Below are 15,293 nucleotides of genomic sequence, written 5' to 3' on the forward strand. Positions count from 1 at the left end.
TCGCTCTCTCTCTCGCCCGCGCTCGCTCTCTCTCTCTCCCCCGCCCGCTCGCGCTCTCTCTCTCTCTCCCGCCCGCTCGCGCTCTCTCTCTCTCTCCCGCCCGCTCGCGCTCTCTCTCTCTCTCCCGCCCGCTCGCTCTCTCTCTCTCTCTCTCTCTCTCCCGCTCGCTCGCTCTCTCTCTCCGCTCGCTCGCTCTCTCTCTCTCCCGCTCGCTCGCTCTCTCTCCCGCTCGCTCTCTCTCTCTCTCTCTCCCGCTCGCTCTCTCTCTCTCTCTCTCCCGCTCGCTCGGTCTCTCTCTCCGCTCGCTCGCTCTCTCTCTCTCCCGCTCGCTCGCTCTCTCTCTCTCCCGCTCGCTCGCTCTCTCTCCCGCTCGCTCTCTCTCTCTCTCTCTCCCGCTCGCTCTCTCTCTCTCTCTCTCCCGCTCGCTCGCTCTCTCTCTCTCTCCGCTCGCTCGCTCTCTCTCTCTCTCCCGCTCGCTCGCTCTCTCTCTCTCCCGCTCGCTCGCTCTCTCTCTCCCACTCGCTCGCTCGCTCTCTCTCTCTCTCCCGCTCGCTCGCTCTCTCTCTCTCCCGCTCGCTCGCTCTCTCTCTCTCCCGCTCGCTCGCTCTCTCTCTCTCCCGCTCGCTCTCTCTCTCCCGCTCGCTCTCTCTCTCTCCCGCTCGCTCGCTCTCTCTCCCGCTCGCTCGCTCTCTCTCCCGCTCGCTCGCTCTCTCTCCCGCTCGCTCGCTCTCTCTCCCGCTCGCTCTCTCTCTCTCTCCCGCTCTCTCTCTCTCTCTCTCTCCCGCTCGCTCTCTCTCTCTCTCTCTCTCTCTCCCGCTCGCTCTCTCTCTCACTCTCCCGCTCGCCCTCTCCCGCTCGCCCTCTCCCGCCCGCTCGCTCTCTCTCTCTCTCTCCCGCTCGCTCTCTCTCTCTCTCTCTCTCCCGCTCGCTCTCTCTCTCTCTCTCCCGCTCGCTCTCTCTCTCTCTCTCCCGCTCGCTCTCTCTCTCTCTCTCCCGCTCGCTCTCTCTCTCTCTCTCTCTCCCGCCCGCTCTCTCTCTCTCTCTCCCGCTCTCTCTCTCTCTCTCCCGCTCGCGCTCTCTCTCTCTCTCTCTCTGTCTCCCGCTCGCTCTCTCTCTCTCTCCCGCTCTCTCTCTCTCTCTCTCTCCCCGCTCGCTCTCTCTCTCTCTCTCTCTCTCCCGCTCGCTCTCTCTCTCACTCTCCCGCTCGCCCTCTCCCGCTCGCCCTCTCCCGCCCGCTCGCTCTCTCTCTCTCTCTCCCGCTCGCTCTCTCTCTCTCTCTCTCTCCCGCTCGCTCTCTCTCTCTCTCTCCGCTCGCTCTCTCTCTCTCTCTCCCGCTCGCTCTCTCTCTCTCTCTCCCGCTCGCTCTCTCTCTCTCTCTCTCTCCCCGCCCGCTCTCTCTCTCTCTCTCCCGCTCTCTCTCTCTCTCTCCCGCTCGCGCTCTCTCTCTCTCTCTCTCTGTCTCTCCCGCTTGCTCTCTCTCTCTCTCTCTCTCTCTCTCCCGCTCGCTCTCTCTCTCTCTCCCGCTCGCTCTCTCTCTCTCTCCCGCTCGCTCTCTCTCTCTCTCCCGCTCGCTCTCTCTCTCTCTCTCCCGCTCGCGCTCTCTCTCTCTCTCTCCCGCTCGCGCTCTCTCTCTCTCTCTCCCGCTCGCTCTCTCTCTCTCCCGCTCGCGCTCTCTCTCTCTCCCGCTCGCTCTCTCTCTCCCGCTCGCTCTCTCTCTCTCTCTCTCCCGCTCGCTCTCTCTCTCTCTCTCCCGCTCGCTCTCTCTCTCTCTCTCCCGCTCGCTCTCTCTCTCTCTCTCTCCCGCTCGCTTGCTCGCTCTCTCTCTCTCTCTCCCGCTCGCTCGCTCTCTCTCTCTCTCTCCCTCTCCCGCTCGCTCTCTCTCCCGCTCTCTCTCCCGCTCTCTCTCTCCCGCTCTCTCACTCTCTCCCGCTCTCTCTCTCCCGCCATCTCTCTCCCTCTCCCGCCATCCCACTCGCTCTCTCCCTCTCCTGCCATCCCTCTCCCGCCATCCCTCTCCCTCTCCCGCCATCCCTCTCCCGCCATCCCCCTCCCTCTCCCGCCATCCCCCTCCCTCTCCCACCATCCCCCTCCCTCCCTCCCTCTCCCGCCATCCCCCTCCCTCCCTCCCTCTCCCGCCATTCCCCTCCCTCCCTCCCTCTCCCGCCATCCCCCTCCCTCCCTCCCTATCCCGCCATCCCCCTCCCTCCCTCTCCCGCCATCCCCCTCCCTCCCTCCCTCTCCCGCCATCCCCCTCCCTCCCTCCCTCTCCCGCCATCCCCCTCCCTCCCTCCCTCTCCCGCCATCCCCCTCCCTCCCTCCCTCTCCCGCCATCCCCCTCCCTCCCTCCCTCTCCCGCCATCCCCCTCCCTCCCTCCCTCCCTCTCCCGCCATCCCCCTCCCTCTCCCGCCATCCCCCTCCCTCCCCCTCCCACCCTCCCTCTCCCGCCATCCCCCTCCCTCCCTCCCTCTCCCGCCATCCCCCTCCCTCCCTCCCTCTCCCGCCATCCCCCTCCCTCCCTCCCTCTCCCGCCATCCCCCTCCCTCCCTCCCTCTCCCGCCATCCCCCTCCCTCCCTCCCTCTCCCTCCATCCCCCTCCCTCCCTCCCTCTCCCTCCATCCCCCTCCCTCCCTCCCTCTCCCGCCATCCCCCTCCCTCCCTCCCCCACCATCCCCCTCCCTCCCTCCCTCTCCCGCCTTCCCCCTCCCTCCCTCCCTCTCCTGCCATCCCCCTCCCTCCCTCCCTCTCCCGCCATCCCCCTCCCTCTCCCGCCATCCCCCTCCCTCTCCCGCCATCCTCCTCCCTCTCCCGCCATCCCCCTCCCTCTCCCGCTCGCTCACTCTTGCGCTCTCTTTCCTTTTCTCTCTTGCGCTTGCTCTCTTGCTCCTAATTTGTCTATACTGTGTTCAGGAAATCTTTTTAAAACAAAACAGAAGGTCATGAAGTCATACAGTGCAATTCAAAAATTGTCACCTGATGTTTTAGCGTTGCATATGTATGTGATAGCATTTTACAGTCAACCTGCCTCTCTCACCCAGATATCTCACAGTAATATGTTGTAATGTAGGAAATGCAGCAGCCAGTTTGTGTGCAGCAAGATTGCATAAATCTCAGTGAGATATCGATTTTATGTTGGCTGAAGGAGAAGTATTGAACAAGATAGTGGGGAAAACTCCACTGCTGTTCTTCAAAATAGTACCATTGGGATCTTTAACATTCATTTGAGGACAGACAGGGCCTTATTTTAACATCTCGTGTGAAAGATGATCTTTACAAAATTCTAATATTCAGTATTACACTAATAATGGAGCTTTTTGTTTTTTTTCTTCAGGGTAAAACAATAATTCAAGCAGAGATTGATGCAGCTGCAGAACTAATAGACTTCTTCCGATTCAATGCTAAACATGCTGTGGAACTTCAACATCAACAGCCAATCAGTGAACCACCAAGCACCAACACTACACTGTACCGAAGTCTGGAGGTGTGTGAGTTCTAAAAGGAGAGACTGGCACAAGAGATGATGTAAAAAAAAACAAGACAGCTGAGGAATGGTAGTGAGGGAGTAATATACACATGCATCTCTTGGATAGATAACCCATGAGTATCAGGCCGAGATCAGCACATGTATTGCAGCAAATGATCTAAAATGGTATTTTATGCACTGAGTTCTGATACTGTGCTTTTACCACTTTTTTTCTTCTTCCAGGGCTTTGTTGCAGCTATTTCTCCATTCAACTTCACTGCAATAGGTGGAAACCTGGCAGGAGCTCCAGCACTTATGGTGAGAAACAAGGATCAGTAATTTTATTTTATTTTTTAAAGAAAAAGATTACAGAGTAGATTAGGCTCAGTGTAAGAGAATCTCCTCTTGTGGACAGAATTTAAAAGGTAATCATAAATTTCAGGCCCATAAAAATGAATGAACAGATTTGTTAACTTTTTTAAGAACTAAATAACAAGCAGTACTGGATATTGAATAAGCAGTGTGAGAAATTGGAGATAGTTGTGGTGGGTTGAGCTGGCATCATCAGCATACATGTGGAATCTGATATGTTTTGGAACAATGTTATCAAGGGGCAGCATGTAGATGAGAACTAGGGAACCAAGGATAGATCCTTGGTGACTCCAGAGTTAATGGTGCAGGAGTAGGAAGAGAAGCCATTACAGGGCATTCTCTGTCTACAACTAGATAAAAATGGAACCAGAGGAGAGCAGTTCCACCCACCTGAATGACTGAGTAGAGGTGTTGGAGAATGGTGTGGTCTCAATACTGACTTCTGGAAGACGTCACTGTATACTTCCCTGTAGTCTAAAAAGCAGCCATTCAATACCACTCTATGCTTTCTGTCTCTTAGCTAATTTCATATTCATACTGCCATATTCCCGTTTAATATCATGGGCTTCAATTTTGTTAACCAGTCCATTATAGTGTGGCACTTTATCAAATGCCTTTTGAAAGTCCATACAAATATTAACTGCACATCTTTGGCAACCCCCTCTGTTACTTCATCAAAGAACCCAAATCAAGTTTGTCAGACATAACTTGCATTTAGCAAATCATTTGTTAACTAATGTTCTTCCAAATGAAAATTAATTTTGTCCCCAGTTATATTGTCTAAAAGTTTCCCCACCGTTGAGGCCAGGCTGATTTGTCTGTAGCTGTCGAGCATATATCTCTGCTGCCTTTTGGAACAGGTGTGCAAAGTTTGGAATCCTCCAGTCCTCTGGCACCACTCCCATAGCCAAGGATTTCTATCCTTGGTTCCCTCAGCCAATAATGATGCATCCCATCCACACTGGGGGTGAAATTTTACAGCCCCTCTTGCTGGCAAGATTTTCCGGTCCCGCCAAAGTCAATGGACTTTTGAACAGCTTGCTGTATTTTCTGGCCCTGCCCCTGCTCTGGGTAATTGTTCTATTTTGTGCACTGCCAACTTATTAAATGCCTTTTTAAGTATTTTTATCCTATCTAAATTCTCTATCCTTTCCTGTTTTACTGTGACATTGGTAGAATCCTCTTTCACAAAGACAGAAGCAAAGTACTCATCAGTACCTCAGCCATGCCATCTGCTTCCATCACACTGCATTTTCCTTGGACAGTAGTTCTGGGTGCCACATTGTTACTTCCATCATGTAATTGTAGTTTTACAATTAGTTGTGAATTTCCAGCAGGATAGCAATCTGTTGCATTACTGTTTTAGGGTAATGTGGTGGTCTGGAAACCCAGTGATACAGCTATGGCTGCGAGTTACAATGTGTACGAAATACTTCTTGAAGCCGGACTGCCGCCAAATGTCATCCAGTTTGTTCCAAGTGATGGGCCGCTGTTTGGAGAAACTGTTACAGAATCTGAGCACTTGGCAGGAATCAACTTCACTGGCAGTGTCCCGTAAGTAATGACAACAGCAACAAATTGCATTTATAGAGCAGTTTTAAAATAGGAAAAGGTCCAAAAGCACTTCACATCAGCTTTAGGAGCCAAAATTCAACAGCAAGCCACAGAAACATTAGGACTGGTGATCAAAAGCTTGATCAGAGAGGTAGGTTTTAAGGAGCTTCTTTAAAGGAGGAGAGAGGTAGGTTTAGGAAGTGTATTCCAGAGTTTTGAGCCACAGCAACTGAAGGTACAGCCTCCAGTGGTGGGGTGAAGAGATTGACGAAGTGCACGAGACCATAATTGGAAGAGCACATGAAGTGTTGTGGGGCTGGAGGAGGTTGAAGAGATGAGGAGAATGACACCATGGAGAGACTTGAACCTGAGGATGAGAATTTTAAAATCGAGGAGTTGCCAGACTGGGAGCCAGTCTAAGACAGCGAGCACAAGGAACGCCAGAATACAAGTCAGGATATGGGCAACAGAGTTTTGGACGCATTTACGTTTATGGAGAGTGGAAGATGGACGAGGGCATTAATCGTGGTGAGGCTGTAATTCAATGGTATTAGTAGCTGCAAAAGTATTGTGTCAAATGGAGGGGCAAAGGAGTTTGAAAGTACCATTGTAAGTGATTGCGGTAGAGTTTTTTCTGAGGGAGGTAGGGGGCAGACCAAATGAAGTTGGGTTGGAAGTGGAATGAGAACAGAAAGGGATACAAAGAAATGATCAAAGATGGCCTTGTTTGTGATCAAGACACCAGGATTAGAAGTGCAGCATGAGATGGCAAGGTTAAAGATGTGGCTATGACAATGGGTAGGAATGGTTGCCAGAGGGCAGTGAACTCTGGAGAGAAGGCAAGGTGAGTAGGGATGAGGTTGAAATCACTGAGCGTGTGAAGTGACTCAGCTCATGCTGAGAGAGAACGCAGTGAAGGTATCTCAGTGCAAAATAGGAACAAGGATTTTAAAGGAAATAACGCAAGGAGCGGAACAAAATGAGGTGATGAAAGGAGGAGAAAGTTCCAGGGAAGTAGGGGGCAGGCCCATCCTGTGAGTTGCTGATAGCTGCATCACCACCATGGGTGATTTGGGCATGGCTGGTGGTGGAAGGTATAGGCAGGCAGGCAGCTTTCAGTAAGGGGGAAGGTGTCATCACCCATGACCCAAATTTCTAATTATCCACAATAAGCTCATTGATAGCAAGGGCCTTATTCGCAAGTGAATGGACATTCAGGAGGGAGATGTGCAAAACGTTAGTGATTGTTGATCCGTTGCAAGCCCAAGTGGTGAGAGGGACCGAAAGGAGGTTGGCACAATTAGCACAGTGGATGAGATAGGTGAAAAGGTCAGTGAGAGAGTAGGATGGGACATTTGGGGTTGCTTCTTGTAAGGAGGCAGCAACAACTGACTCAGTTCCTTCAGAGAATGCCAGTGAAAGGCACAGAGGCGATCTGTGTTTTTATTCCATAGACAGTGAAGCCTTGACCAGTGGCAGGAGAATACGAAGTCAAGGAATGGTGAAGGTTTGGGGTAATGATTTGGTCCCCCAAAGGATAGAGATTGAGGCATATGATAAAGCCTGGCTAAACAACATTAAAGAAAATTAAATTTGAGGGACTGAGAGCCAATACAACTGAGCAAAAACTGGAGTGATAAAAATGTGGAACTTTTTGAGGCAAATAGAGTTTTGGATGTGCTGAAGTTTAGAGTGTGGAGACTGGGAGGTCAGTAGGAAGACCAATTATCTCCTTGAGTCTAGAGGTGACAAAGGGCTTGAATGAGAGTTTTAGCAACAGAGAGGCTGAGGCAGTGGTGAATATGAAGTTGGAAACTCAAACGCAGCATTGAATAGGATGCTGAGATTGTGAATGGTATCCTGCGATAGATATGGTGGCATTGGGTATTGATTTTTTAGCAGGGTCCAAAGATGATGGCTTCAGTTTTCTTAGTGTTTAGTTGGAGGAAATTGCAGCACATGCAAGATTGGAAAAGCATTGGAAAAGTGGTCTGACGGCACAGAGGCAGTGGGGAGTTGGTGAAGAAATAGAGCTGGATAGCACCATTTCTAGGATTGAAGGAGAGTCGGAAATGGTATACCTCTAGGATCAGTGTTGGGTCAATTTTTGTCCTTTGTTAAACATAGGTATTCATGATGTCATAGCATTGCATGTGGGAGTAAAGAACAAATCTAGTTTTCAGGTGCAGTAGGATTGAGTTAATGAGTATTCAATTCAAGGTGGGCAGACATGATTTCATGATTTAGTTACTGTTTTAAATTCATACATTTTGTTCTTTATTTCTAGAAAATGCTTTGATTAATATTATTTATTTATTAATTAATTACTATTTATGGTTAAGCAGCTATTTGAAAGCAGAATTCACTGGACCAGAGTGTTTCTCTGAGGCGCAGAATTGAGGTGCTACAACATCACCACTGGCAGGATGGTGTAATTAAACCATTACAAGTTTAAATGGACAATTTCCATATAAGTGTGGATATAGAAATTTGTAATGGAAGGGCTCATAGGGGTAAGAGAAAGGTGTGCATGCCTGTAGGGAATTGGCTTTGGATTTTTTCAGCAGAGTCGGAACTGACACCAGGGGCTGAATTGTCACCTTCTGTACTGTAAAATCCTGAGATGTGGTTCTGTTTACTTAGAATTGTAGAATGATACACACAGAGGGTGGCCAGTTGGCCCATTGTGCCTTTGCCAGCTCTTTGGTAAATCTATCCAAGTAATCTCACTCCCCTGCTTTCTCCCATGCCTCTAAATATTTTCTCTTCACTCTCGAGTTACTATTCAGTATGCTTCCACCATGCTTTCAGACAGTGCATTCCAAATCACAACAGTTCAGCGTTTAAGAAAAAAAAGTTCCTCATGTCCTCTCTAGTTCTTCTGCCAATGACCTTAGATCTATGCCCTCTGGTTGCTAACCCTTCTGACACTGGAAGAGTAAATAATGAGAAACTAACTAAATCATTCATGATTTTGAACACGAGTATCAAATTTCTCAACCTTCTTTGCTCTTAAGACTTTTTAAGATTATACTTAAAATTATTTACAGATAATGATATGTGATAAGTTGAAAATTGTTTGGTACTTCCTAAAATGTTAAAAAGCTTGAAAGATTGTTTTATATATCTTTATCACTCGGCTTTTCCCCTTCTTCCTCAGAACATTTAGACAACTTTGGAAGCAGGTGGCTGAGAAACTGGACAAATACCGTACATTTCCTCGCCTGTCTGGAGGTAGGAACAGTAATTGTAATGTAACTGTAATGAACCCTATTTTGGGAGGAAAGATGAGGAGAGATAATATAAAGTAAGGGGTACAATTCTAAAGGGAATGCAGGAGCAGAGGAACCTGGGAATATATGTGCACAAATCATTGAAGCTGGTAGGGCAGATGAAGAAAGCGGTTAGTGAGACACAGGGGATCTGGGCTTCATAAATAGAGGCAGAGTACAGAAGCAAGGAGATTATGAACAATCTTTATAAAGCACTGGTTTGAGCTCAACTGAGGTATTGTGTCCAATTCTGGATAACACACTTTAAGAAAGATGTGGAGGCATTAGAGAGGGTGCAGAGAACATTTACAAGAATGGTTCCAGGGACAAGGAACATCAGTTACAAAAATAACTTGGAGAAGTTGGGGCTATTCTCCCTAGAGAAGAGAAGGTTCTGAGGAGATTTAATAGAGATGCTCAAAATCATGAGGGGTGTGGACAGAGTAAATTGGCAGAAGGGTCAAGAACCACAGGACACATGGCAAAAGAACCAAGGGTGCCATGAGGGAAAACTTCTTTTATTGAGCAAGTGGTTAGGATCTGGAATGCACTGCCTGCGAGTGTGGTGGAGGCAGATTCAATCAAGGCCTTCAAAAGGGGTATTGTGTAATTAACAGGAGAGAAAATTTGCAGGGTTAAGGGGAGTGAGACTAGCTGAATTGCTCTTGCAAAGAACTGGCATGAACATGAGCCGAATGGCCTCTTCTATGATTCTATTATAACCCTCTATCATTTGCAACACTCCCAAATCATCCTCAGAACTAAATATTTTGCACAGAACATGTCTTGCTTGTGTTTCTGAAGTCCTTTTTGCAGTTTCAAGTGAAAGTTGTATTCATCCCAAAATAAGTAATGGAAACTGAATTCCAAATCGGTGTTGACAAAAGGAGATTTCCTCTCCAGGGTAGATTTTATTACAGGGAATTTTGTTTGTATTTGCATGTCCATTAGAATAATGTGACAGCACACTTTTGGGCTGGGATTGCTGCAAGCCATCTGAAATGTTCTTCCTCCTCTTGCACTACATTAGGTATCCCCTAGCACTGCCCAAGAATAATGATGAACAAAAAAACTCCAGCCCATTATCAATATACTTTTTTGCACAAAGGTAAGCAGTTAAGAGCCCAACATAATTAGAGTGATGACTAAACTGAAAAGTCAAGGCCAACACAGCAGGAAAACATGAATTATGAAAGCTTTCACAGATTTGTTGTGAGTGATAAACAACTGCTAAGATCCCAGTGCTTAAACAGGACTTCAGGAATCCCTGCTGCTTTGGATGCAAAGCTTGAAAAGGATGCAAGCTTTAACCTAACCTGTCTTTTCCTGCTTCACCTCAGTGCCTTTTTCTTGATTGCAGTTGTCAAGCTACTTTTGTATATCTTATCAGAATTTAAAACTGGAACCCCTTCAAACTGTAACCACGAGGTTTGTCTTGTGCTCAATTGTGCTGCCAACATGGAGGATCAGAAGGACTTAAGTTTTTGCTCTAGTTAGCTAACCCTTAGCTGCTGCTCACTCACACTTGCAGGTCTCCAAAGCAAGCATGTTTCTAAGGACAATTCTTATTTTTACAGAATGTGGTGGTAAGAACTTTCACTTTGTGCATAAATCGGCTGATATTGGCAGTGTGGTAAATGGTACTATTCGTTCTGCCTTTGAGTATGGAGGGCAAAAATGTTCAGCCTGTTCAAGGATGTATGTGCCTGATTCATTGTGGCCTGAAATTAAAAAGAACCTCCTGGAGGAGCAGAAGAAAATTAAATTGGGAAATGTAAGTAAGACTGAGACAGAATTCAAACAACTTGTCCTGTTCTTTTTTCTTTTATTGGGAATCCCAGGTGAAATGGCAAGGCCCATAAGGCAGGACACCACCAAAGCTGAAATTAGTAATATGAGATAAATCAGGAAATAGTAATTAGGTGAAGCCAAGCTTGTGCTTTCAAAGCCTGTGGATTGTAGAAAGAAGGTATTGCGACAAAGGTGAAATGTTTTTGGGCTTAGTGGCTTTCATGTATTGTGAGTCTCAAACACCAGCTGCAGTCAGAAACCATGTCATAGCCTAAATCGATGCAGATAATACACTTCTGTTTATCTCCAAGGTTACAGGATTGCAAGAGGGAGCATTTTTAGGATTTTACAATCGGCATGATTGTTTGCATATCACTCCACCCTAACTCTGAAACCTCCCTCACCCGATTTTCCAGCTCTGTCAATTTGTTCTTCTGAGTCTAGACTGCTGTGCATTCCATCCTCTTCCCCCACTTCACTGGCAGATTGCTGAGACTGAAACCATCCTCTACCTAGCTGTGTGTTTCCTCACTTCAAAGACTTTTCAAAAGTTAGCTCTGAGGTCACCTCCCATAATTGTTTTTCCTATTGCTGCTCACTCTTAATCTACCCCCTTGTGAGATTCCTTGCATGTTTTGCTCCATTATTGGAATTTTCTAAACACAAGTTGTATTTTTTTTAATGGATTTCGTAATCATATCCAGATACTGGAACATCTTTGTGGAGCTTGCCAGTGTCCTTGAAGCTTTACTATAGCAAAATGATCTAAAATATAAGCAGCCATTTCCCACATTGTATTAAGAAAAATTGAAATCAAAGACCTCCCGGTCAAATAAAATAACAGTTAAAGCTGTGTCAATTTATTGATTATCAGACATTTGAATTTGTGGGCAGAGATTGGATCTGTTCATTTTAATGGCAGAAATGTCAACCCAGAAAACTGGCAAAGCCAGATCATCTTCATAAAAGCTGCCCTAAATATAGGCCTTGTGAAAGTAATACTGAAAGTTCAGTGAGGCACAGGCTGTCATGAATTAACCTTCAGGTATACCCAACATCTCCTCACTTCTATTGCAGGAGAAAAAGGCCTAAAGAACAAATGTGTAAGTAACAGTGGCAGATTCAAAACTTGAAGGAAGATGTGAAACTAAAAGCATGTGATTTATTCTCCTGGGTGATCTGGAGGCACCCCTACAAAATTTTAATTGTGACACTTTTTTGGGGGGGCAGGGGTGATGTTTTTTCTGACATCTTGGTGCATGGTGTAAATCTGCCATGCAAGTCAAAACTAATACCTCCCAGAAAATTTTGGGTATGTAAAATGAAAATAAATTAGTCTTGGGGACTTTGACTTCAATGAACTTTACAACAATCCATGAATGTGACCTCATGTTAATTTATGAATTACAACACAATAATCCCAAGCAGCCATGTTCTACCTGAAGAAAACAAACTGGCTTATTATCAACATCAGTCCCTGTCTCATTTCCATACTAGCTCTGATATACATCCAGCAATGCATGAACTATTTTGAATAAAAATGTTATTTTTAAGTGGCTTCAGAGGGGATTAAGTATCATTGAAACAACACTGTAGAACTGACTTCTGTTGACGGGTCACACCCAAACATTAACCTGCCTTTTCCCCTTTTAGATCCGAGTCAACCACTGACTATTTCAAATATTCTCTGGTATTAGGCTATAAATTACTATTGGTGATAATAGAAACAAAACGCTTAACATTCCTGTGTAAGGTTCCCCTTTCTGCTTTTTTTTAAGAGAGGAGTTAACCTATTTAACATGAGCGGAAGAATGCCCTGCATTAAAATAGCAGATAGAGGAATGCTGTACGAGCACACTGAACATTGGTGTGCTGTTAGCACCAACAGTAATTATTGATCTATACTGATTTGACTTTTTTTGTTTACTAAAAGTAAAAAGCCATTACACATTGAAATTAAAAACTAAAATTCACTAAAGTATAGTTTGCGCCATGACAGGACTGAATTCTGTGCTCTCTGATGAACCTGACTACAGTCTAGGGATTTTCAGTCTATTACATTCTTATTGATTATTGATGTAAATGTTCACATTTGTCCATAAATGTGATTGCTCACATGCATTCCCCAGTTACCACACAGTATTAAAATGCTCTTCACAAATATGCAAACCAATTGAAAACTGATTTCAAAGATCCTAGTTGGCCAACAATAGAGCAGAAAACTGTTGTTCATTTTTTAAATTTAGTCTCTTATTTCCAACTGCTGGTAATTTTGCACATGCAGTGGCCAGAATGCTCAAATAAAGCTAGATAATATATTCACGGCAGGAACAACCTCCCTGTCTCAGAACCTTCTACTGCTTATCTTGAAGAAAATAAACCTTCAGATGAGATAACTTTTGGACAAACTCCAGAAAGTTCCTTTGAAGACACAGTAAGTGTTTTAATTTCAAGGACAAAGACTAAAGTTCTGACTTGAACTCTCGCAATGAGCTTGGGGCCTGGGCCATTTTATCTTCCAGGCCTCATTTAAATGCATTTGATTCAACTCCCAGCATCAGTGTTGTGAAGCCAATGGGCAGGACTCAGGAGGCCGGAACCGAGACCCACAGGATCAGACCTGGAAAGTGGATCAAGTGATGTGGTTAAAGTGATAGCATTTTGGGGTTGAAGAAGCTGGGGAAGGAGAGGCCTATAATTTCCTTCTAGACCATAAGAAGCCCTTAAAACTAAAAATCACTTGTGTTCTGTGCCTTCTTCTGGACCTTTTGCTCCTTGGCTCTGGGTTTCGCTGGCAAGACCAGATCCAGGAACCAATCTTGCCACACAAAGTTAAGTTAGCTTTGGAGTCTGACATTGTGACTGTTGCATCCCAGCTGAAATACCCCAAGTAGCGGGAAGTTAGCAAGTAACATGCTGCTGGGATCTTAGCCTCTCTGCCTGCCCTAATCTCACCGGACATGATGGGGATGGGCCAATAGGTTCACGATGGTGTTTAGCACCTCCTTTGCATCGAACCCCATCATAATATCCTTCCATTCCTTTCTCCCATGTGCTTGCCTAGCTTCCCCTTGAATGCATCTGTCATTTACCTCAAGCTCTCCCTGTGGTGGCAGTTCCACTCTGGGTAAAGACATTTCTTTCAAATCCCCTTTTTGGATTTAATAATGACTGTTTATTATTGGTAGCCCCTAGTTCTGATCTTGTGTGGAGCATGGACCTGTTGGGCTGAATGGCCTGTTTTTGTGCTGTAAATATTTTGCAATATTTTTGTAACTTAGTTACTCCTCCAAAAGATACAATGCTTCAACTACACCCTGTGACAAAGCATTCCATGCTTCAACAACTCTCACCAAATCAGAGAACATAATCTTTCCTATTTATTCTATCAAAATGAGAAAAAAAAGCAGTTTGCATTTCTGCAGTATCTTTCACGACTTTTGGATGACCCAATGCAGCTTACAGCCAATTAAATACTTTTAAAGTGTACTCACTATTATAGTTATTAAACATGGTGGCAATTTTGTGCACGGCAAGGTCTGTCACACAGCAACAAAATGTTTTTACTAATGTTGGCTGAGGAATCAATATTGCCCAGCATACTGGGGAAGACTTCACTGCTCTTTGAAATAGTTACATGGGATCTTTTACATCCACCTGATCCACATGATCATGGCTCTGGAGCGGGACTTGAACCTATGACCTTCTGACTCAGCCAAGATTGCTACCAGTCGAACCACAGTTGACAATTAATTCTCCTTTTAACCTCCTTTGCTCCATTGAAAGTAATGCTACTATTTCAAGTCCCTCCTTATTGATATATTTAAGAAGAAGGTCGATAAACACATGAGAGAAAAAGGAGTGGAAGGATATGTAGATAGAATTAGGTGAAGGGTGAGAGGAGGCTCGTATGATGTATAAACACCTGCGTAGACCTGTTCAACAAATTGTCTGTTTCTCTGCATTTAATTCATTTGATTTTTTGACTCTGTCCTTTCTATCATAAAGACCATCTAATTCCATCTTTGTAACATTGCTTATCTTCTCTTGTACCTCAATCCATCTGATGTTGAAACCCTCATCCATGCTTATGTGACATCCAGACTGACTTAAGCTGGGCAGGAAACCATTGGATTAATATCCTCCACCCTCCATAAACTTCTGCTCATCCAAAACGCTGCTGTTTGTACCCTGCACCACACACAGTCCCTCACACCTATCGTTTTGGATTTGCATTGGTCTACCAACACCCAAAATTGAAAATCTTGTGTTTAAATGCTTTCATGGTATCATTCCTCCAGTCCCACTCCCTACCTCAAACTATGCCTCTGGCCTCCTGAGAATCCCCTTCACCCATGCCTTCAGCCTCTAAAGCACCTTGGGACATTGTTTCTCCATTAAAGGCACCATATAAATGCAAGCTGTAGTCATAGTAATAGTATGCCCTACTTAACCTCAATAAATCATCTACTATTACGCTAATGTAGCATTTCCAATGCCCACGTTAGTAATTTTGTGGTCTTTCCATTTGACATTGTCAGTGCTGGAAATGACATTAAGGCTGTGAAAATTAAAATAATTTGGGACTCTTGCAGTTGGCAAATGGAGGCGACTACAGTTCAATTGGTCCGAATTGGATCTAACCACAGAGTCCTAGGGAAAGAGCAGTGTCATAACCAAATTCATTTCCCAACACCTCTAAGCTCAATAAACCATGTATAGAGATTTGTCAAATGATTTTTGTTTTAACAGGTCTGCAATATTTCTGGATTATGTTGATTATGTTATATACAGTTCTTGTATTGGTTTTGAGCTATGAGTTGAGTATTGAGTCAAAATTGCA

At 45.5% G+C, this 15,293-nt stretch overlaps 1 protein-coding gene across 1 annotated transcript in view; it reads left to right on the top strand.

The window, feature by feature from the left end:
• The window catches only part of aldh4a1 (aldehyde dehydrogenase 4 family, member A1), a 33,642-nt gene that overhangs the window by 12,137 nt on the left and 6,212 nt on the right, over positions 1 to 15,293 (top strand). The window contains exons 6-10 of the mRNA XM_078557999.1: positions 3,330 to 3,479; positions 3,705 to 3,779; positions 5,200 to 5,387; positions 8,548 to 8,621; positions 10,237 to 10,433. Coding sequence (XP_078414125.1) covers positions 3,330 to 3,479; positions 3,705 to 3,779; positions 5,200 to 5,387; positions 8,548 to 8,621; positions 10,237 to 10,433 — 684 coding nt within the window. The remainder of the gene's footprint in view (positions 1 to 3,329; positions 3,480 to 3,704; positions 3,780 to 5,199; positions 5,388 to 8,547; positions 8,622 to 10,236; positions 10,434 to 15,293) is intronic.

This window comes from Cetorhinus maximus, chromosome 15 (genome assembly GCF_964194155.1).
Source record: "Cetorhinus maximus chromosome 15, sCetMax3.hap1.1, whole genome shotgun sequence".
Lineage (NCBI taxonomy): Eukaryota > Metazoa > Chordata > Chondrichthyes > Lamniformes > Cetorhinidae > Cetorhinus > Cetorhinus maximus.